General features: G+C 38.4%; 1 protein-coding gene across 11 annotated transcripts in view; it reads left to right on the top strand.

Annotated features, from left to right (window-relative positions):
- Nucleotides 1–21,546, top strand: part of Neo1 (neogenin 1) — a 156,236-nt gene that overhangs the window by 96,880 nt on the left and 37,810 nt on the right. For 7 of the 11 annotated variants that reach the window (XM_051156597.1, XM_051156590.1, XM_051156600.1 and 4 more), the window contains exons 8-15: nt 415–634; nt 4,178–4,332; nt 8,772–8,920; nt 9,403–9,541; nt 12,655–12,704; nt 15,137–15,284; nt 17,711–17,821; nt 18,760–18,954. In XM_051156597.1, the coding sequence (XP_051012554.1) occupies nt 415–634; nt 4,178–4,332; nt 8,772–8,920; nt 9,403–9,541; nt 12,655–12,704; nt 15,137–15,284; nt 17,711–17,821; nt 18,760–18,954 (1,167 nt within the window). The remainder of the gene's footprint in view (nt 1–414; nt 635–4,177; nt 4,333–8,771; nt 8,921–9,402; nt 9,542–12,654; nt 12,705–15,136; nt 15,285–17,710; nt 17,822–18,759; nt 18,955–21,546) is intronic. The other 4 variants (XM_051156599.1, XM_051156593.1, XM_051156595.1 and 1 more) reach the window with 1 other exon arrangement.

Raw genomic sequence — 21,546 nt, 5'->3', positions numbered from 1 at the left:
TAATAATTATAGAGAGGTCTTTCCATATTTTAGTGAGGTGAGAAATACTGAGGTCCACCAAACTATGAGAGTTATATGCAAAGCTTGACAGATGTTGCATGCTGTCTTCAGTATTAAGAAAGCTACCTGGGCACTGCTGTCCTTTCAGCTGTCACCTCCCTGTTCCTTGCACACAACCCTTATTAAATCAGAAAATCTGCTTGTTGTACAGTGATGTGTCTTGAATATCCCCATTAGTGTGCTGTAGTTACCCCAGGCTTGCATGTTAGCCTTCAGTTTAATGGCCTTTTTTATGTTCATTCTTTTTATTTTATTTCCCATCGTGGTTTTGTTTATTTCTTTTTTGTTTTTCTGTTCTCTTTAAAAACCGTCGTGGTTTGCCCTTCATATTCCCCAATGTTTGCACATGACAAGATGTTGCCATCCCAACATTACCTCCCACTTCACTGACCAGTGCCACTACTGACCATCTAGCACCAGCCACAACGGGACCACTGCCTTCAGCTCCTCGGGACGTCGTGGCCTCCCTGGTCTCTACCCGCTTCATCAAATTGACATGGCGTACACCTGCATCAGATCCTCATGGAGACAATCTCACCTATTCTGTGTTCTACACCAAGGAAGGGATTGCTAGGTAAGTGTTGTGTGTTCAGAGCCAGCAGCCTGCGTCTTCTTACACCTCTGCCTGATCATGGTCACCCTGCTTATTGTGAGGGTTTGTACCAATTTTCAGTCCAGAAAATAAGATTATTGAAGTGTGTCTTCCCGAATGTTATTTAGATCCTAATATAAACACATGGAAGTTCTAGTATTTTTTCTATGTTTCTGAAATAATGGGAGAAAGCAAATAGAGCTGTTTTAGTGAAAGCATCCAGGCACAGCGGGGACTGTGCCTAGTGTGTTCTGTTTACTGACTGTAGTTCAGAGGCTCAATCCAAAGCAAACCAATATGCGTGCTGGATAAACATTGCCACTGAAGCGTCTCTCTAACACTAGAACTATGCACCTTCCTCATAAGATTCACTCAGCACAGAAGTAAGAAGCGAAACAACAAAACCTCTCAAAACCCAAACTCAAACCCAGAGTGGAAGGACGCAGCAGCAGCACATGGACCTGAACTAGTTACTGTGTCAGTGTCAAATTACCTACAGGTGACCTTGACATGTAATTGCAAAGGTCATGTGAGTTCACAGAAGAAAGCGGCATCCTGGTATTCCTATGTACAGTGCACACTATTGCTACTATTTCTACTTTGTCTTACTCACACATCTGCCTTAGATACAGTTCCAATCAAATAATTGTGCCTGGCTTTTTAATCTGTCACACCCAGGTGACACCCTCAGACCTCCCCTAAATGCCCACATACACGTTCCTCTTCACTTTTACACTGTATTGGAGCCAGTGTGTCCCGGTGCCATTTGTTAAATTCTCAGATTTTACAAATCTGATGATGGCAGCTAGAAGTGGGTTAGGCTAGACAGTTACAGTGACAGTCCCAACAACATAAGAGTTCAGTTTTCGTGTCTGGTATGAGGATGGTGAGACCGTAAAGCTCACCTCCCTAACCCAGAGCTTCTGGTGGAAATTAGTATGAGATTAAAAATGAGAGGCATATCTGGAAGCAAATGTTAGTGTGCCAGCAAGAATGTGGGCACGAATGAGAATGGACCATTGTAGCCTCTTGAGCAGTTGTGCCCTCTGCCTGTACTAACAGTTTGTAGTTAGCAGTATTTTGAGAGCACTTTTCGAGGTTATGAGAGAAGGCGGGAAGCTAGAGAAGCAGCAGGTACGTTAATCTAGGCACAGCAGTCGATATCCTGTAGGAAGACAAGAGCAGCTAGTTACCGTGGGTAGGGTGAATATGGTAAATATATTAAAGAAGATTCTTTAAGAGGTTAAGTTTTGAGTTAGGCACAGTGGCACATGCCTGTAATCCCAATACTCAGGAAGGCAGATCTCTGTGAGTTCTAGGCCAGCCTGGTCTACAAAGTGAGTCCAGGACAGCAAAGGCTACACAAAGAAACCCTATCTCAAACAAACAAATAAACAAATGAACAACCACCTGGTCTACAAAGTGAGTCCAGGACAGCAAAGGCTACACAAAGAAACCCTATCTCAAACAAACAAACAAATGAACAACAAAAAAAAGAAGCTAAGTTTTGTTACTTCATTAAGCTTGATTTATGAATACAAGCAATGAAGGAATAAAAGAAATCTAAATGAAACAACTATGTTATGATTGTTTTGGTTTATAATATAAAAGGCTTATTCAACTTTCTTGAGCTTATATTTATCATTTAAAAAACAAGGATAAATTATTTTACACAGTATAATAAGAATACAGTGTAAAAATGTAGGCCACTGCCCTAGAGGCAATTTTTCTCTACTTCTGCATTTAAAAATTCAACCACCAGATGGCACTATAGGCCTTGGTCATAAGTAGTTCTATTAGGTAACTAAGTTGTGTAGTCCAGAGGGTCCTTTGCCTGCTTGCCTGCCTTTATACCTATGAAATATTTGTTCTTTTTTACTTTTTAAAAGCCTCTATTTTAAACATCAGTTCTTTTCTGGCACTGGCTTTTTAATGAAGAGTTGATAGTTACTCCCACTATTACTATCATTTTCAAGATGGATAAAGCATTAGAGTTATTATTCTAGTTCTAGGATGCATATTATGGATACCAGGCCAAATCAGAGCTGTTATCTTATGATTCATGATCTAGTACTTGTTTCTGTATTTTAAAATAGTGACTTTTATAACTTTATGTAAGTAAGTGTTTTGCCTCAAAGCTCTACTATCTGGCACTTTTAAGAAAAAGTTGCCCATCCTGTCTCATTCTTTCATTAAATACCTAAAGAAAGTAGAGCCCAAAAAGAGCTGCTAACTTGATCATAGTCTCTTGGCAGGCTAACAGCTTTGCCATAACTGAAATTCAGTTTCCCAGCTTCTTGTCCAATACTGTTTTAATATCAAATATCCCTTTTTCTTTCTCATTTGATTGAGCTGTAATATTCAAACCTCAACTCCATTGTAGCCTCACAGATATTCTGAGAATAGTCTTTTCTTATGTTCACTGGTTCCTGGCCTGAAATTGCCATTTTTTTTCCCCACGAAGAGAAGCTTGGTTCATATAGACCAGTCTATTGGAACCTTCTCAGATGGTGTTTTCCACTGGGAATCATCCTTATACTGACTTCCTTTTTATAGCAATGATTCTATAGAAATTTGTTTCAGACTTTTAATAATGCCACTGATTTCTCCAAATTCCTCACCTTTCAGAGAGGAAAAAAACAAAAAAGATACACACAATTTCAGCAATATAAGACTTACACATCAGAAAGAAAATTTTTATTCTGTATATGTGTGAATCTCCTGTGTGTGAGCATTCTGCTTAGTGCTTGTATAGTATGTGAACATGAACGAGACAGTCTTTTACTTCAGTTTCAAGTAAAATACCATCCCCAGTTGTTTTTCTAGGAGAGATATCATTTAAATTTTTATTTATAGGTGAGTCATAGGCTGTGCTCTTTAGAGCTTTTAGTTTAGAGAAAACAGTCTTTCCCATTAAATGAAGTCATCGGTGATCAAAACAAGTTTCAGAAACCTCAAGAGATCAGTTGATTTGCTTCCTCTAAGTCTGGGAACTTAGAAGTTTAGACAAAGACAAAATAGTATTGTTGTATATCTTAGGTATTGCTAAACATTAATATTTATTACTATAATATTCTTCTCAGGTGACCTAGCCAATTACAATGTAACAATCTCTGTATATATTGTGACTACTTTGTTTTACTGAATCATTTTTTAAAATTTTTAATGAAATAATGAAAATTTAATTAAATTGTTTCCCCTTTCCCTTTCCTCCCTGGAACTCTTCCATTGTCCACCTTCCAATTCATGGCCTCTTCTTTGTACAACTTACCCTGCTGAGTTGTATGTGTGTATTTGGTTATAATCAGTGATATCAGTAATGTTTAAGCAAGATCACCCATAGCTTGCCAGGTATTTATAACTCACTTTTCTGCCAGTCTCCATATGCTGTTCTGCCTGGTAACCCATTCACTTTTGAAAGTAAGTGACTTAATGACTAGATTTTTTCATATGAGCCGGAAATTGAAACTATTAAGAACTATGCTGTATTGATCAGTTTCTTTCCAAACCCTTCTTTATCCAAAGGGAGCGTGTTGAGAATACCAGTCAGCCAGGAGAGATGCAGGTGACTATTCAAAACTTAATGCCAGCAACTGTGTACATCTTCAAAGTTATGGCTCAAAATAAACATGGCTCTGGAGAGAGTTCAGCTCCTCTACGAGTAGAAACACAGCCTGAGGGTAAGTCTTTTCACCTGTCCGTTGGCCTTACCCAAAAGGGGACCAAAAGGCCTGTCAGCTTTTTGTCTTGCATGATGGTTTCAAGCCCCTTCTAAATGGGAAATTGAATTTCTGTTGAACATAGCAAGTAATAGGATAGTGTATTTCTATTTCCCTTCATGTTTATATTGCACTGATCTTTTAAGGCTTAGTTCAGAAGTCTTGAACAACCTTTCTTCTGGTCCTATGTACTCTTGTATCTGGATCCTGAGATAGATACATCATCACCTCATTCCTTCTCTTGCTTTTATTAATATATCTTGCTTATTTTATGGATAGCTTCTATAAGTGGTTATGTATAGTTGTTCCCTACTAGCATGCCCTATGTTAGCATACCTTACTAATTAGAAGTTCTTGGTGCTTTTACTTTGGATCTGCATTCTTTTGTGCTCAATAATGTTGCCTCTGATTGTTGTCTAAGGTTTTCTGTGACTAAGGCAAGTGTCAAGTTGATTTATAATATAAATTCCCTGTATTCCTTAACTTTTGGTTGTAAACTATAGGCCTGAATTTACAAGAAATATAATATTTTTCCTTCTTAATTTTTGAGCTTTCACTTCTCACCACAAGCCATATTTTCCTCAAACTGTTCTCTAGTTAATATTTACTGTACCTATACTGGCTTTTCTGTGTTCATGAGCCTAAATAAAAAAGAGTTGTTTTAGTAGGGAGTATGTGAGATACATTTGTAGAAACTCCCTATCTGGGAGCTCAGAAGAATGAATTTACCAATTAACAGAATAGAAAGAATTCAGAAACTTTATCTGATGGACAGAATATGGGCAAGAAGTTAAGAACCTTCAATTTTTTTAATGTTATAGCAAATTACTTATCAAATATTTGAGTGCCTCCTATACTGAGTACTATGCAAAATACTAGAGATACAGATGGTGAACAAATAAGATTTGTCCTGGACATAGGCCCCCTAAGCTGATGGGTAGCTCAGGCTTCATGTGGGTCCTCTGTTGAGGGAAGCAAGGGCTCGCGTGTTCTCTCTCTCTCTCTCTCTCTCTCTCTCTCTCTCTCTCTCTCTCTCTTTCTCTCTCTCTCTCTCTTGCTCTCTCTCTCTCTCTCTCTGTCTCTTGCTCTGTCTGTCTGTCTGTCTCTCTCTCTCTGTCTCTCTGTCTCTGTCTCTGTCTCTCTCTCATGGACTTTCTTGCTAGATTTTTCATTACTTCCCCCGGCAGGACTGCCTTGCCAGGCCACAGGGAAAGAGGCTGTGCTCAGTCCTGATGCAACCTGATGAGCTGAGGTGGGTGGGGCTCCCCTTTTCTGAGGAGTAGGGAGAGGGGCAGAGGAGAGAGAGGGAGGGTGGGACTGGGAAGTGAGGAGGGGTGGGGATACCACCAGGATGTAAATTGAGTGAATAAGTAAATAAGACTTGTCCTTGAGGGTAAGCAATAATAAATATTGGTCACATAGTGATGGATACTGAAGAACATGAGTCGATGCTAGGCAAGAAGGCAAGAGCCATGAGGAATGTGCAGAGTCAATTTAAGGTGAAGGCATCCCTGTTACAGAGGAAGGGGTGCTGAATTTCATAGTTGACTGTGTTCAAATTAAATATAGAAATTATCTATTAGATTTCAGGCTTCATTGCCTTTCATTAGCTTTTAAGTGCAGGCACCATAATTGAGAGATACTGGACTAGAATTCAGAGCAAAGAGGAATTTATATAAACAATATATAGAAAGGATCCTGGGAAAGATGGGGCCTGAGGTTGACCTTAAAGCATTTGACATAGCACAAGCATTCTTGGGGAAGAAAGCTGCATGACCCAAATCCCAGAAATAGGATCAAACAGTTCACATGCAAAGTGAGTCATGATGAAAATGAAGGAAGGACCACTAGATTTGATCTGGTGCAGAAGTCTGTCCTGGGGCTGTGAACCTTCTGAAAATGAAAATACCTGTGTGTCTATATATATCCACATTCCCCCATGGAAAAAGACTATAGCTTTCATGAACATTTCAGACTTTGTGATCAAATTGTTGAAAACCACTGAACTAGAAGAATCATTGTCAAATTTAGAAGCAAAAGAGAAGACATAAAGAAAAATGGCCTTATTGTGTACCTACTGTGTGCTTTTCACTGTGTTGGGGAGTTCAAACATAAAGAATAGTAAGCCTTGAACTCTGTCTACAAGGAATTTACAACCTAGTACCAGAGACAGTAGTGTGGGGTGCTGCCATCACATGGAAAGACACAGCACAATAATTTAAGAGCTTTGGTTAGGAAAGAGCAGTTAAGTGAGATGATAGGCAGGAGGAACAACTGGTTCTGATGAAGACATTTCAAATTTGTAACATGTGACAACAGATGCCAGGAGTGAAGAGGGACTTGCACCTCCTGAAGGTGTGGGGTGTATGGAGAGGCATGATGCTAAACTAGCCTTTGAGGAGTAAGTCAGCTTAAAACTCTGTTTGTTATGCCACTGTACATCTGGTTTTGAAAGAATCATTAGCGCCTTCTTAAAGGATCATATTTACCTGAGCTTAACCAGTGAGTATACTGAAAGTGATGTCAAGAGAATTTATGAACTATTCTGTTTTCCTCACTCTTAAGTTAGAAGAAAGTTTTCCACAGCAGCAGACGTGTCACAAACCCTACCTATCCGGCTACACAAACTGTGCTGTCAACGTTGAACAAATAGCATGGTTCAATACTAAATAAAGCAAATAACCATTAAAGTAACTACACTCAGATCTTTCCACTTGGGTGGCAAGTCAAAGCTTATGGCATAGTGCTGTTGTTTGAGAAAGCCAGTTTTTAAAAACATTTTCCCTTCCTTGGCCTTAAATCTAATGGTATCTGTAATAGTAACATTAGTACTAGAAAACTTATTTTCAAATGCAGAATGTCTTCCAGAGTATAAGCCTGAGCAACCATCTAGGATTTGTGTACTCTTGCCAGAAAAGAATATTCTGAAAGTGTTGATGGATGAGCCATTGTGGAAGATAAACCAGGGTCCAACAGAGGACCAGCCGCCCCACTGAAGATTCTGTCCTAGTCTCCTTACTTATCTCCATGAGGTCATGTTTTAGACTCAAAAAGTGACCAATTTCTGGCTCCACCATTATAAATTTCCCATCACTTGGAAAGATTCTTAACCTCAAAATTCATGGGGATACTTTTCATCTCATTTGGTTAGTGCTAAGATTAACTGAGAAAAGAAAAGAAACATGTAATATGTTAACTTTATTGAATGTTCGACTTGTAACCATTAGATAAATGGGCAGCTATTACTCAAGTTGATGATACATATATTTTTCACTGGTTTTGTTGCTTTGCTGCTTCTGTGCCATGCCTGTGTCCACATATCCTTCCTAAACGTGGATCTGACTGTTCATGTTCATGTTCACTGCCTGTGAGAAAAAAATCTAAACTCCATAGCAGGACATCAAAGGTTCCTCTGTCTGGCTCTTGTTGTTTCCAACATTATTTCTCCTACATCTATTCTGTGATACAACCATACAAATCATAAACGTTCTTTCCACTTATCACCCTGATTGCCCCAGTGATAAATAATCTTCTCCCTGATGTCTGAGAAAACCATTTGTTTGTAATACCAAGAAATCTTCACCAGCCCTTCTCTTCCCTACCCTAAGCAACTCTCCACACAGCAGAATACTCTGCTCCTGACTGTTTCATACAGCTGCCATATGAGTCTGTCAGGATTTACTTACCTGCCTGATTTCTGTGCTAAACTGGGAGTTCTTTATGAAGGAGGCTTCTGCCCATCTCTGTTCCCAGGACCTGCTAAGTGTCCCAAAGAAGAAAGATCTCTTCCAGTGGTAGTTGCTTTTCTGAGTTGTCTTGTCCCTCTATAAAATTAGAATTTGGGCCTGGGGAAGAGGACTCAGTGATTCAAGTACCGTATTTGTTGTGCACCTGAATTTGGATTCCCCAGCACCCACATAAAGCTGGGCACACAACTGCAACTTCAGCCAAGGGATGAGGAAGGGGGCAGGTTGATCCCAGGAGCTCTGTTCCTTCAGCCTAGCTGAAACAGGTAAGGCTCAGGTTCAGTGAGAGACCCCGTCTCAAAAATTAAAGGTAAAAAGTGATAGGAGAGGAGAGCTGACACTAACCTCTGGCTTACATACAGGTCTGTAGTAGTGAGTGTATAACACACATGCATTTCTGAGAGCTTATAAGGCACAAGAGTTCTTTTATTTTTTATTTTTCTTATTTTTAATACATTGAAGATACTTCATTTGTGGCTTTGAGTTATATAAAAGAAAATGTGTGTATCCTAAAAATACTTCAATCAAATCACTTGTCTTTTTAGCTTTTATTGTTCCTGAAACATGGTCATTATAACAGTATTGTTGAGAGTGGCTATTATGAACTGCAATAAATCTGATATATATCTTGATCTCTTTAAATTTTCTTTTCAGTTCAGCTCCCTGGCCCGGCACCTAATATCCGAGCTTATGCAACATCACCTACTTCTGTCACTATCACATGGGAAACACCATTGTCTGGCAATGGGGAAATTCAGAATTACAAATTGTACTACATGGAAAAAGGGACTGATAAAGAACAGGTATAAAATGACTTTTTAACTTTTTTTTTTTTTTTCTTTTTTTAACCACTGGTTTCTAAAAACTAAGGGCTTGGAGATACAGCTCAGTTGTAGAACAATTGCCTAGTATACACAGATAATGCCAGTATTGTACCCCCCACCCCAAAATCTTAAAAAATTCTGAGGTTAGTTGAAGAAATCATAGGTGGGGAAGATAAATAGGTAACTAAATGTTAGTGGTATCTGTTGTTGTACTAATATTTATTTTGTAGATTTTACCAGAAAGGTAAACATTAAGTAATATTTCTAAATAAATTGGTATTATTTATGATTAACTAATCTGCTTTTACTATAAATAATATTCTGTAAGAGAGTTAAAACTGTATTGTGCAGAATTTGTTTAGTTGTTTTGTAGTATTTCTTTTGGCTTGTGGTCTGTGTATGTATGTATGTATGTATGTATGTGTGCGTGTGTACACAAACAGTATTCTATTTCATTCAAGGATATTGATGTTTCAAGTCACTCCTACACCATTAATGGGCTGAAAAAATACACAGAATATAGTTTCCGAGTGGTGGCTTACAATAAACATGGTCCTGGAGTCTCCACACAAGATGTTGCTGTTCGAACATTATCAGATGGTGAGCTTTTTTTCTTTGCAACAAAATACCATTCTTAGTACCCCTAATCATTAGTAAAATCATGTGCTTTGATGGGAAGAAAATTCTGTTCGTATCCTCATTGTACCTCTTGCTGATCAAGTCACTTAACTTTTTTGAGTATTTTTTCTTACGTGTAAATTTCTTGTAACACCAGCTTTGTTATAAAATATGAAACTTGACTAGAAAGCACAGAGCACCTGGTGTCTAGTATTAAATGGGTTCTCAGCGGTTTTAGTACTGTCTTTTGTGGAGGGAAGTTCTGTTGCCTCTTTACAGCACAGACCATTTTATGCTTTTTCAAGACAGGGTTTCTCTGTGTAGCCTTGGCTGTCCTAGACTCACTTTGTAGAGCAGGCTGGCCTCGAACTCACAGCCATCTTCCTGCCTCTGCCTCCCACGTGCTGGGATTAAAAGCATGTGCCACCACACCCGGCTTTTTTGTTGTTTTGTTTTGGTTTTGGTTATATTTAAATATTAAAAAGCTATAGTTTGACTGTCTTAAGCAGATGATCAAACATTACATCACTAGTAAAGAATCAGACATATGTACCTGATTTGTATTCCATGGAGAAAGACACAGTCTTGCTTCTGGAGTTTTCTACCCAAAACATTTAACTTCAGTCTAAATCATGATGCAGCAAGCAGACATGTCAAATTGAGAGAAGTTGTGCACCTTTTTTTTTTTTTTACTTTAAAAGGTGGCCTCAATTCTTAAAATGTATTATTAATCTTACAGAAAAATCATCAAAATTAAAGAAGAGTAAGATACAGGCTATAAAATATGTGTGATCTTTGGTTCCTAGATATTGGAAACAAAAACATCTATATAGGACAGTGCCAGAACACTTATTAGATATGTTTAGTATTAAGCATGCAAAATATTAGACATGTTATTTATGTATATTTAATATCATTTTTTTTTATCAAAATTGCAGCTTTCAAATGTGATTGGTGTGTTTTAGTTTTGTTGGATTCTATTTCAGAGTGATCTGTTACAGTGGCTTGCAGCCATCTCTCAGATAATGCAGAAACAATGTGTGGTAGATAAGCCTGTGCATATGCAATTTTTCTTTTTCTTTCTTCTTCTTCTTTTTTTTTTTTTTAGATTTACTTATTTTATTATTTACACAGTATTCTGCCCACATGTGTGCCTGCATGCCAGAAGTGGGCACCAGATCTCATTATAGATGACTGTGAGCTGGGAATTGAACTCAGGACCTTTGGAAGAAGAGACAGTGCTCTTAATCTTTGAGCCATGTCTTCAGCCCACAATTTTTCATTATATACTTATAATGGAAAAAATAAAGTACATTTTGTGAAATGTTAGTAATTAGTGAAACCAGAAAGGGAGAATACAATATTCATTGTACTGTTCTTTTTCCTTTGGAGTTGACAATTTTTCAGATAAAAAGGAGGAATGAAATATAAATTACAGTTGGAATACCCAACTGCATAAGCCAGTTCGTCATGATTTGGGGAAATTTTTGAGAGCAAAAGGCTTTTACAGCCTTTTAAGTCTACATGTAAGCCAAATTTTAACTCTACTTAGATAGGTTGGCCTACCGATCACAGTACCATGGAAACTGAATGCTAAGTTTCTTAACATAGGGGTTTAAGGGCAGCACTTAAGAGTAAGGTAAATCCCAGGTCTTAGGCCAACTAAAAGGAATACCTGATCAAGTAAACTACATGAAGTTCATCTGTAAATAACTTACACCTGAAATGGAAGCATTCCTGTGAGAATGCTGTCAGGAATGAGTTCCTGCCACATAGTAGCTTACAACAAATCTTAGCCGTGAGAGTGGTGAGGACACAATCACAGGTTATGTTGAATGTCTGTATAGCTAAGTTACTTCTCAACATGAAAATGTTTTCAGAACAGGCTGGGTTCTACCCTAGACCTGTACAGCTGAATCGCTGATGTGAAGCCCATGTAATTTTCTTAGGCACAAGTTAGGACAGTGAACAAGGCACATTCAGTTCAATAGGTCCTTATTTTGATATGTGGTCACCACATGATAGAGAAGCGAAAGGCATGAAGGGCTAGGGTTAGCGTTTGATGGGTAGAAGGCAGCCTAGTTAGGTTTGCTTGAGTTTTCTTTGCTGTCTGTCATCGCATGGAGGGAGATGTGGGAGGGTATGTGCGCCATCACTTTTGGATGCTCTTGTGTTAAGTTCCAGCATATTTTAGTCATGCAGCTGTTTCACCCCCATACCCAAACTCTTCACATCTAAGTGCATGCTGTCAGTCTGATACATTGCTGCTGTGGGAAGCCAGATAGTTCACTTCTTGCAGCTTTCCTTTTTTAAATATTTTTCTCTTCTTGAGAATTGCCTTCTAAACCACTTTAGGAAGTCTCCAAGAAAGCCAAACTTTCTGATGTGTAGCCATCTTTTCAATTTGGTCCATATTATTACTACCTAGTATGGTCATGTGCCACATTTATTAGACTTGGTTCTAGAAAATGTGTGGCTCTTCCCACAGTGGGCATTCAGCATATGTTTAAGTTTTAGAATATGTCTGAAGTCTAGAAAAGATTAGCATATAGGGCAGTGGTTCTCAACCTTCCTAATGCTTCAGCCTTTTAACCCAGCTCCTCATGTTATGGTGACTCCCAACCATAAAATTATTTCATTGCTACTTCATAACTGTAATTTTGCTACTGTTATGAATTGTAATGTAAACATCTGAAATGTAGGAGATCTAATATGTGACCCTTGTGAAGGGTTGTTTGACCCCCAAAGGGGTCATGACCTGCAGGTTGAGAACCACTGGTCTAGTGTTTCAAAGCCACTCTCTATATCTCTGACACTAAGTATCTGATTTCCAGATTTACAGCCCGATTTGAGTAAGGGTGGATGCTCATATGAAAGGGCTTACCTTAAAACGTGACTCAAGCGTGGCCACACTTCGTCCCCTAGAGCTATCAACATAAGACAATTGTTAGCTGGGTTGAGACCTTCTAGTCACATAATTAGTATTAGGGATGTTCATTTGCGTTCAGACTCACCAAGAACAAGAACATAATGGGTGCTATATGGATGATTGACTTGTTTCCCCCCCCCCCCCTTTTTTTTTTTAATCTGTCTAGTTCCTAGTGCTGCTCCTCAGAATCTGTCTTTAGAAGTAAGAAATTCAAAGGTAAGTAAGGCTTTGCTTCTATTCACTTTACTGGCATACTGAGCCTCAGAGGGATGTAGAGCCAGAATTTCCTGGGCAAACATCAGAAGAGTGAATGCCAATATTGTAGTAACTCATTTGCTTTTAAAAATACTAACCTGATAAATTAAAATGTAACTGAAAAATAACTTAATCAAACAGTAAAATAAGACAGCATAGGTATAATAAAGCTGGGCTAAGAACCCCACTTGCTTATTCTGTTTCTTTCTCTGATGGTAAAACTTCTTTAGCTTTACTACAAAAAGTTTTTATTTTCATGTAAATGTGACATTTTAAATAGAAACCATACAAAATCATGCAAAGAAAGTAAGTTACTTATGATGACATGATGCCAGTATAAAGCAAAGACAGATAGGTGTAGATTTGGTTATCTGTTCCCAGCATCCCTCCTGGTTCAGGTTCATGCATATTAACCATGCATGCCTTTCAGATACCACCCCTGTCCCCCACCCCTATTTCCCAGCCCTACCCCCACCCCTGTCCCCTACCCCTGTCCCCCCACCCATGTCCCCCACCCCCTGAGCAACATAAGAATTGTTTTCAAAAGGTACTGTGGGATGCCACTTCAGGAAACATCCACTTCCATTCCATTTTGGAGTGTGTGTTTGTGTTTTTTGACAGGGTCTTATTATATGTATATAGTTCAGACTGGCCTGGAACTTACTGTATAGCCCAGGCTATCCTCAAACTTGTAATCCTGCAGTTTATGTCCCAAGATTTGGGATTACAGACACTGCACCACTCCTGTCCATAGAAATTATTTAGTTACAGCTAATTTACATTCAAGATGGGAAATAATTCTTATATCAGTAATAGTTTACTTCCTAATCTATATGCTTCTGACCTTCTATTTTCCTTCTAAAAATCCTTCTGGGACCTCTGATGTTTTTATTCAGACTAAATACTTACTTAGGAGATCAGTCTAGACACAGCAAGCTCGTGCGAGCTGTGGCCATGGGCTGAGTGCACACCAGGATAGATATTATGTAGACGAACCCCAAATCGTAGACTTAAAACATGAGGCCATTTTGGTGGTTTCTCTTGTAACATGGCTGTCGAGTATGAATTTTTGTAGATGACAACATCATGTCACATGCCTGGTGGAGTATACTGCTTTAGAACATAATCTCCCCTCAGAGAGGTTTGGGGTTTTTTAATTAAAGTTTTGTTTGTTTGTTGTGTTTTGTTTTGTTTTGAGATAGGGTCTCACTATGTAGTTCTGGTTGGCCCTGAACTCACTATATAGACCAGGCTGGCCTCAAACTCATAGAGATCTACCTGCCTCCATCTCCCATGTGCCAAGATTAAAGATGTGTGTCACCACGTGTCACGGAACAGCTCAGTCGGGCATAGGTCTTTGGGAACGGGGGTTCTCGAAGTGTCGGTGAACAGAGATAAGGCGAGTGACAAACAGACACAACCACATAGATGACTTTGTGTCTGAGTGTATTTTGTAGCCAGGCAGTCTAAGTTTTTAAACATTTATTTTAAAAGTGGGGGAGGAGGGTTGTGGTTACATTTTTTTCACAGCAGATTTAAGGAAGTCAGTGAGCACTAGAGCATGCACAGTATAGGTACAGAATGCAGAGTTATTGTGTTGTCATATTTTGGATTATAACTTTGAATGTAACAATACAGGGTACAGAACACACAGCAAAGATGTCATCACTTCTAAGTTACTAGCTTGATATCAAATGTATGTGTTCCCTTTGTCCAGGGTCAGTGTTCTCTCCCTAATGAAACTTATGTCTTGCACCTGTGTGCCAAGGCAAGTTTTTTGGTTTTTTTTTTTTTTTTTTTAAAGTTCCCTTTTCTGATATCTGAGCACCATTATCTGGAATTTTTTTTTTTTAGTACTCTATTTCTTTGTAAGCCATAATATAACTAATTAACTAATGATTAATTCTTAGTCATGTTTCTTTTAGTAAGTGGAAGTGAAGTAGAACTACTCTGGGCCTGGACGGTCCCTGGCTGCAGTCTCAAGTTAGGGTCGTCTCATAGCAATGTTAATGCCTGAAAGGTCCTGACTTGGGAGTGAAGTAGAGTTAAGAAGAAAGAATAGATTTCAGTACAATGAGAGAAAAGAGCTGTGATTTAATTTCTCCTTACAGAAACATCAGCCCCAGCCTAGGAGACTCTCTCCTTTTCGGGGGCGTAGCCTCAGGCCTGTGTAGTATTTGTCACGCAGACGCCACTGGAAGGGTCGTGACAACCATGCCCAGGAAGTTAGAGATATTTTGACTATTAAATAAGTAACTTGGTGAAGATTCAAGTACCTTGTGCCCTGTATGCTTATTCTCCTCTTTCTACAGTGAAATTTGGTTTAATAGTATGTGTAATTAGGACCAACCTTTTGATGTGTTCAATCTTTTCCTTGTACTGACTTTTCTCAGAGTATAGTGATACACTGGCAGCCCCCTTCCTCAGCCACACAGAATGGGCAGATTACTGGATACAAGATTCGTTATCGAAAGGCCTCCCGAAAAAGTGATGTCACTGAGACCTTGGTAACTGGGACACAGCTGTCTCAGCTGATTGAAGGTAAGCTGCTTTGCATACAGTCAGTGGCTGGAAGGCGTTCTTCAGATTGTATTATTATCCTAGTCTAAAACTGCTCTAAGCAGCTGTTTTATATAAACAAATTACAAATGGTTCTATCAAGTTTTTAACTTGATACAAATTAATAGAAAAATACTCTTGTAGCTTTCTCCATCTCTGAGAGGTTGAATTGTGTTTGATTTCTATTTCCTTTTTATTGTTCCCACATTTTCTGAGTATATAACACTTATTTTGTAATCCAAAAATGTAAGACTGAATTGGTAACAAAACTTATAACATGCCAAACTCATGTGACCTGCAGAATATTTGAATAGCTTCAGTATTATAATTATATTTGGTGGTATGGACAGTGTAAAGTTTTAGAAAATTCTATCAGAAATAGCTCTTTTGTATAGTTTTTCCCTTTTATATACAATAGAAAAAGAGGTATATCTTATAAAATGGATCCAAATGCATATCATTCTATAGATCACTAGGAATTCTCTTATACAAGTGTAAGAAATAAAGTTGGCTCAGCAAGGACAGGAGTCCTTCACAGGAGAATCTCTAGAAGCTGCATCTGTAAGGCAGGTATAGCTGAGGATAGAGTCTCGTCGTTGCTGACTAGCATAGGCAAAAGCAGGGTTGGTCATGCTCAGACTGCAGCTAAGGAGCAGCTGAATTAAGCATTATCCAAAACCTCTGTAGCCTAAAGGATAGCTGTTTTCTTTAAGCATGCCACCAGTATCCACAAAGTGAAAAGCTTTAGCCTGCATGAACTAACATTGGACATATGTAAACAAAAACACATTCGTGGCGTCTTGAGCATGAACATGAAGCTTGCTAATGAATGTGCAAGATGGACTACTGAGAGTTTGCGTCAGACATCGAATTATACGGTTAATCTGTATGGACAAATGGTTGTTGTAGCACTTAACACACGTTACCATGTCTTAATGTCTGCTGTGTGCCTTAGCTTTGCTCTTAAAACTGTCAGTTATTTAGAGGGGAGAGGAACTCAGCCTTTTTGTACTTACCTTTCTTTTGCCTGTTCTTTCATATATTCTTACCCTTCTAGAGGGCACAGAATAGCTGAATAATTGGATTCTTTCAGATCTTTATCGAGCCATGTTTGTTTTTATTCTAAGGTTTTGCCCATTGCAATTACAAACACGTGTAAAGTATTCTCTGGTACTTTCTGACAAGACGGTAATGGATAATGGGCCTGGAGAGATGACTCAGTGAGTAAGAGCACTGGCTGTTCTTTTAGAGGACCTAGGTTAGAGTCTCAGCTCCCACGTGGTGGTCCACAACAGTCTAACTCCAGTCTCAGGGAATTCAGCACCCTCTCTCGGCCTCTTAGGGCACCCGGCACACATGTAGTGCACATGCATAAAGGCAAACATGCACACATATAAGATAATAAATAAAAGTAAGACTTTTTTAATGGGGAGGTAGTTTAACATAGGCCCAGCATTTGTTCCTCTTTCTGCCCCTGCTTTTTGTAGGCAGACAGATTTAAGAAGGCATATACAGGGCAGAGCCTTCTCTTTGCACTCACTGTATGCCAGGATTGGTTGGTTACCTTAGCTACAGCATGCCTTGCATCCCAACCCAGTTACTTACATTCTTAATATCTGTGTTTATTGGGGTTTCTGTACCGTGCTGCTATCCAAAGATCCCAATTATTTGGATATGGAGAGGTAGGATAATATTCATAGCAGTAATGTTCAGTGTTTTGTATCTAAAGATGTTTGTGTGAATGGATGCGTGACTGGTTACATTAATTATTGTCCTGTTTTGTGGTAGACTTTTATATGTGAGTCTTTGTTGCTTTTGCATTGGTAAATCACACACTTTATTAAAGCTGGTAGTAAATAAAGAGTTGCATAATAGAAAAGTTTGAGTTTTCTTCTTTTACTTACTATAAATACATTTGGACAACTGGTTATTGAAAAATAGATTTCTAGGCCATATTTGATGTTTAAATTATTTCTGCTATGGTTATAGCAGGTCTCAAAGAACAGAGGTAACCTGATAGGAGTTACGTCTTTACATTCTTTTCTGGGTTTTGGTGTCTTCTGAAACCAACTGAGTCTGTTCCTTTGTAACAGCTTTTTCATTATCTTTAGTCATGGCTTCCTTTTTAACAAAATTGAAGAGATTGCACTAAATAATCCCAAAGGTGCCTTTATGTTCTTAAACAAAAAACTCTTAGCTTCCTGGGTGGGTTAATCACTGCTGTTTTCTCCTAGGTGGCATGGGCACTGAGAGCTACCCTGTATTGTATTTAGCTTGTTCTTTATGAGTTTATACTTCATTAAGCTGAGAATGAAGTTGGTTGGGTGAGAGGTTTCCTTATATAGAAGACTGCTGACTTTCTGTCTTCTAAAGCTCTTGTTTCAGCTTGTCTCTTGTTTGATTTTCAGGTCTTGATCGGGGCACAGAATATAACTTCCGAGTAGCTGCTCTCACAGTCAATGGTACAGGCCCAGCAACTGACTGGCTGTCTGCTGAGACTTTTGAAAGTGACCTAGATGGTAAGGTTAAACAGTGGGCGGGAATGGCTCATGATAGAAACATATTTTATCGCCGGTGAGTCCGATTGGAAAGCTCCCAAGTTCTGCGTAAGTCTGTGGACATAGGTATGTTGTACTGCTGACCTTCCTGTGAAGTAACAGAGCTCCTGAAGGGGCTGTTTTCCAGGCATTGTAAAGAAGTGTCAAAATAAGCAGGCTCAGAACAATAAAAATTACAGACATTTGAAGTTGAGGTTTTTTGTTTTTTGTTTTTTTAACCCAGGCCAGTAAGTAAATAGATAATCTGAAATGTAAGGCTGAGCCACGTCAGTTGTGCTTATGTTTCATTTGTGTTCCCTTTTTTCCTGAGCCCTGGAGACCTTGTGGTTTTTTTCTTACCTGTTTGTTCAATAAGTAACTCCAGATGGTTATGTGTAGGTTCCTTTAACAGTGCCAGTGCCAGATTTGGGGAGACCAAAGACCTGCATTCCTATTCTGAGTTTCAACTAAGGTAGCAAATTATGTCTTAAGTAATATACATGAAAGATGTGTTAAACCGCCCCCCTTTAAAACCTGTCACTCATCTAACAAATGAATCAACTGTGGCTTTGGTGTCACTTTTTATGGATCATTGATGATTTAGGGAAATAAATAGTTGGTACCATTGTTGTAATATGATATTTGATCAACCTGTTGACAACAGGTTTCTAATTTGATGATGATGTGCCTTTCTCCTTATACTTGTAGAGTTTAGGGAATGGAACGGGCAGCTGTTTGGTTTTATTTCCTTCTTAGAAAAAGCTAAACCATGGGCCATATTTCACTGTAGTATAAGTTCTCTTTGAATTCTTAGCCCAAAGTGGGGAGAAAAATATTTTGACAGATAAACATCACTCCCAAGGATAAGGAAACATCCTACAGGAAGTACATTTCATTTTCCTTTCTGCTTTTCTTCTCAGAAACTCGAGTTCCTGAAGTGCCGAGCTCTCTCCATGTCCGTCCACTTGTCACTAGCATCGTAGTAAGTTGGACTCCTCCAGAGAACCAGAACATTGTGGTTCGAGGTTATGCCATCGGCTATGGCATTGGCAGCCCTCATGCCCAGACCATCAAAGTGGACTATAAACAGCGTTATTACACCATTGAAAACTTGGGTATGTAAACTTGGATAGAGGAGATAACCATGCATGTGATTCTTTCTTTTTAAATGTTATTACATTATAATTTTACTTTTACAGAAAAATTGTAGCACTTATGGAATATAGAATTTTTCTATATTCTTCTTAGAGTCTTCACCAGATTGTGCAGGATTAACATTTTTCCACATTTCCTGTATTTTTCCTGAAACATATAAAAGTCAGTTGCAAACAAGATAACTCTCACTAATCATTAACATGACATTCTACTAAAATTGTTCTAAATAGCCTACTTACTGAAATAAAAACATTAAAATTGAGACAGAATTTTCATCTGACACTTTCCTCACTGTTATTTTTTTATGACAAAAGAAAAATGCTGTTTTCTGGCTCAGGATCAGTGTTGAGTTGGTTATTGTGTCTCATTAGCCTTTGATTGAGAACCAGTTCTGTGTTTTGATTTGTTTTTTCCCTGACCTTGATGAATGACATTTTAAACTACATACATAGGCTATTTACATCCCTCAAGTTTGTCTAGCCTTTCTGCATTCTATCTGGGCTTACATACTTTGGAAGGGAATGGCATAGTGTTGAGATTTTGTCAGTACCTCATATTATACACACAGAATGATATCCAATGCTTATTGTCACTTTCTTTTGTAATCAATATGTTTGATTAAGGAGATACGTTCATTTTTTTTGCAACTATCTTGTTTCCATTAAACTCACCTAATTTAGCTTTAGCATATATATAGTAGGTTGTCACTGGTGACTCTTTTTTTTTTCTTTTTTAAGATTTTATTTATTTATTTATTGTGTATACAGTGCTCTGCCTGTATGCATGCCTGCAGGCCAGAAGAGGACATTAGATCACATTATAGATGGTTGTGAGCCACCATGTGGTTGCTGGGAACTGAACTCAGGACCTTTGGAAGAACAGCGGAACGGTCAGTACTCTTAACCTCTGAGCCATCCCTCCAGCCCGTCACTGGTGACTCTTAAGGAAGGCTCTTTTATTCACAAGTTGAAAAACTGATTTTGAAGTTTGTTTGTTTGTTTGTTTGTTTGTTTTGGTTATTTGAGACAGGGTTTCTCTGTGTAGCCTTGGCTGTCCTGGACTCGCTTTGTAGACCAGGCCGGCCTCGAACTCATAGCGATCCACCTGCCCCTGTCTCCCGAGTGCTAGGATTAAAGGCGTGCGCCACCACTGCCTGGCTGAATCTTATTTTTAAAAGCAAAGAATAAAATAGCTATTTTTGAAAAGGAAAAAATTGGAAAATACATGCTACTTGACTTGGTGATAACTTACTAAGTTAACATAATGGAGACTGTGTGGTATTGGTGTAAAGGTAGAGGTTGTACATTAAAATGAAATGATTCAAAGCCCAGAAGTAGATCAGTACTTAATATGGTCAGTTGATTTCTAACAAAAGTAACGAAGTGATTCAATATGGAAAGGATATCTTTCTAACTAAGGGTATGGGAATAATTAATGTCTATATGGAAGGAGTTGGGAAGGAACCCTGTTTCTAATCCTATACCATATCAAAACCAAAATAAAACCTAAATACAAAAGCTGAACTATAAAACTTCTAGAAGGAAACATAGAAAAATTATTTGTAACTTTGAGATGGACAAGAACACCCAAAAAGAACAAGGTACCACAAACAACCATTAACCATAAAATTGACAAAGTGGGGTCAGTGAAATGGCTCAGTGGGTAGAGTATTTGTTGACAAACTGAGTTCAATCCCTCGGGACCCACAGGCAAGGGAGAATTAACTCCTATAAGCTATCCTCTGAACTCTGTACACATGCATACACACATAAAATACATATGTATGCTTTGAATTTTTTAATTGACAAAGCCAATTTCATAAAAAAAAATTTAATATAGTTTATGTGTATGGGTGTTTTGGCTCATGTATATCTGTTCACCACCCTTGTGCAGTGTCCATTGGTCACAAAAAGGGCATTAGATCCCCCTTTAGGCCCCAAAAAGGGCACTGGGATGGGAGTTAGAGATAGTTGTTAACTGTCATGCCGGTGTTGAGAATCTAACCTGAGTCCTCTAGAAGAGTAGCTAGTGCTCTTAACTTCTGATCCATCTCTCCACTCAATCCTTAATCAAAAACTTAAACTTCTACTTTTGAAAAGACATCAATAAAAATGAAAAGGCAAACCACAGATATGAAGAAAGTAACAACTATCCAAATTTCTGATAGAGTTTGAGTCTAGAATATATAAAAATTCTTACAACTAGTAAAAAGAAAAACCAGTCAAAATGGATAAAAGATTTGGATAGACACGATGCAAAAGAAGACCTGTGAGTGGTCGGTAAAGAAGGCCTGTGAGTGCACAGTAAATATGGTGGTCGGTAAAGAAGATACACGGGTCGAAAACAAGCGTGTTAAAAGATGCTCAGCACTTTTAGCTGTCAAAGAATTGCAAGTGTAAAACTTCAATGAAATACCACTGTACATCCTCTAGAATTCTTACATATGCTGTTAAAAATTTGGCAGTACAACTACTTAGTAAAATAGAGATTTCTTATAAAGTTAGCTGTACAACTTAGCAATCCCACTCATAGATACTTAACCAAGAGAAATG

The sequence above is a fragment of the Acomys russatus genome, chromosome 14, assembly GCF_903995435.1.
Source record: "Acomys russatus chromosome 14, mAcoRus1.1, whole genome shotgun sequence".
In the NCBI taxonomy this organism is placed as follows: domain Eukaryota; kingdom Metazoa; phylum Chordata; class Mammalia; order Rodentia; family Muridae; genus Acomys; species Acomys russatus.
Note: the sequence above shows the minus strand (reverse complement) of the source record. Positions and strands in the feature narration are given on the sequence as shown.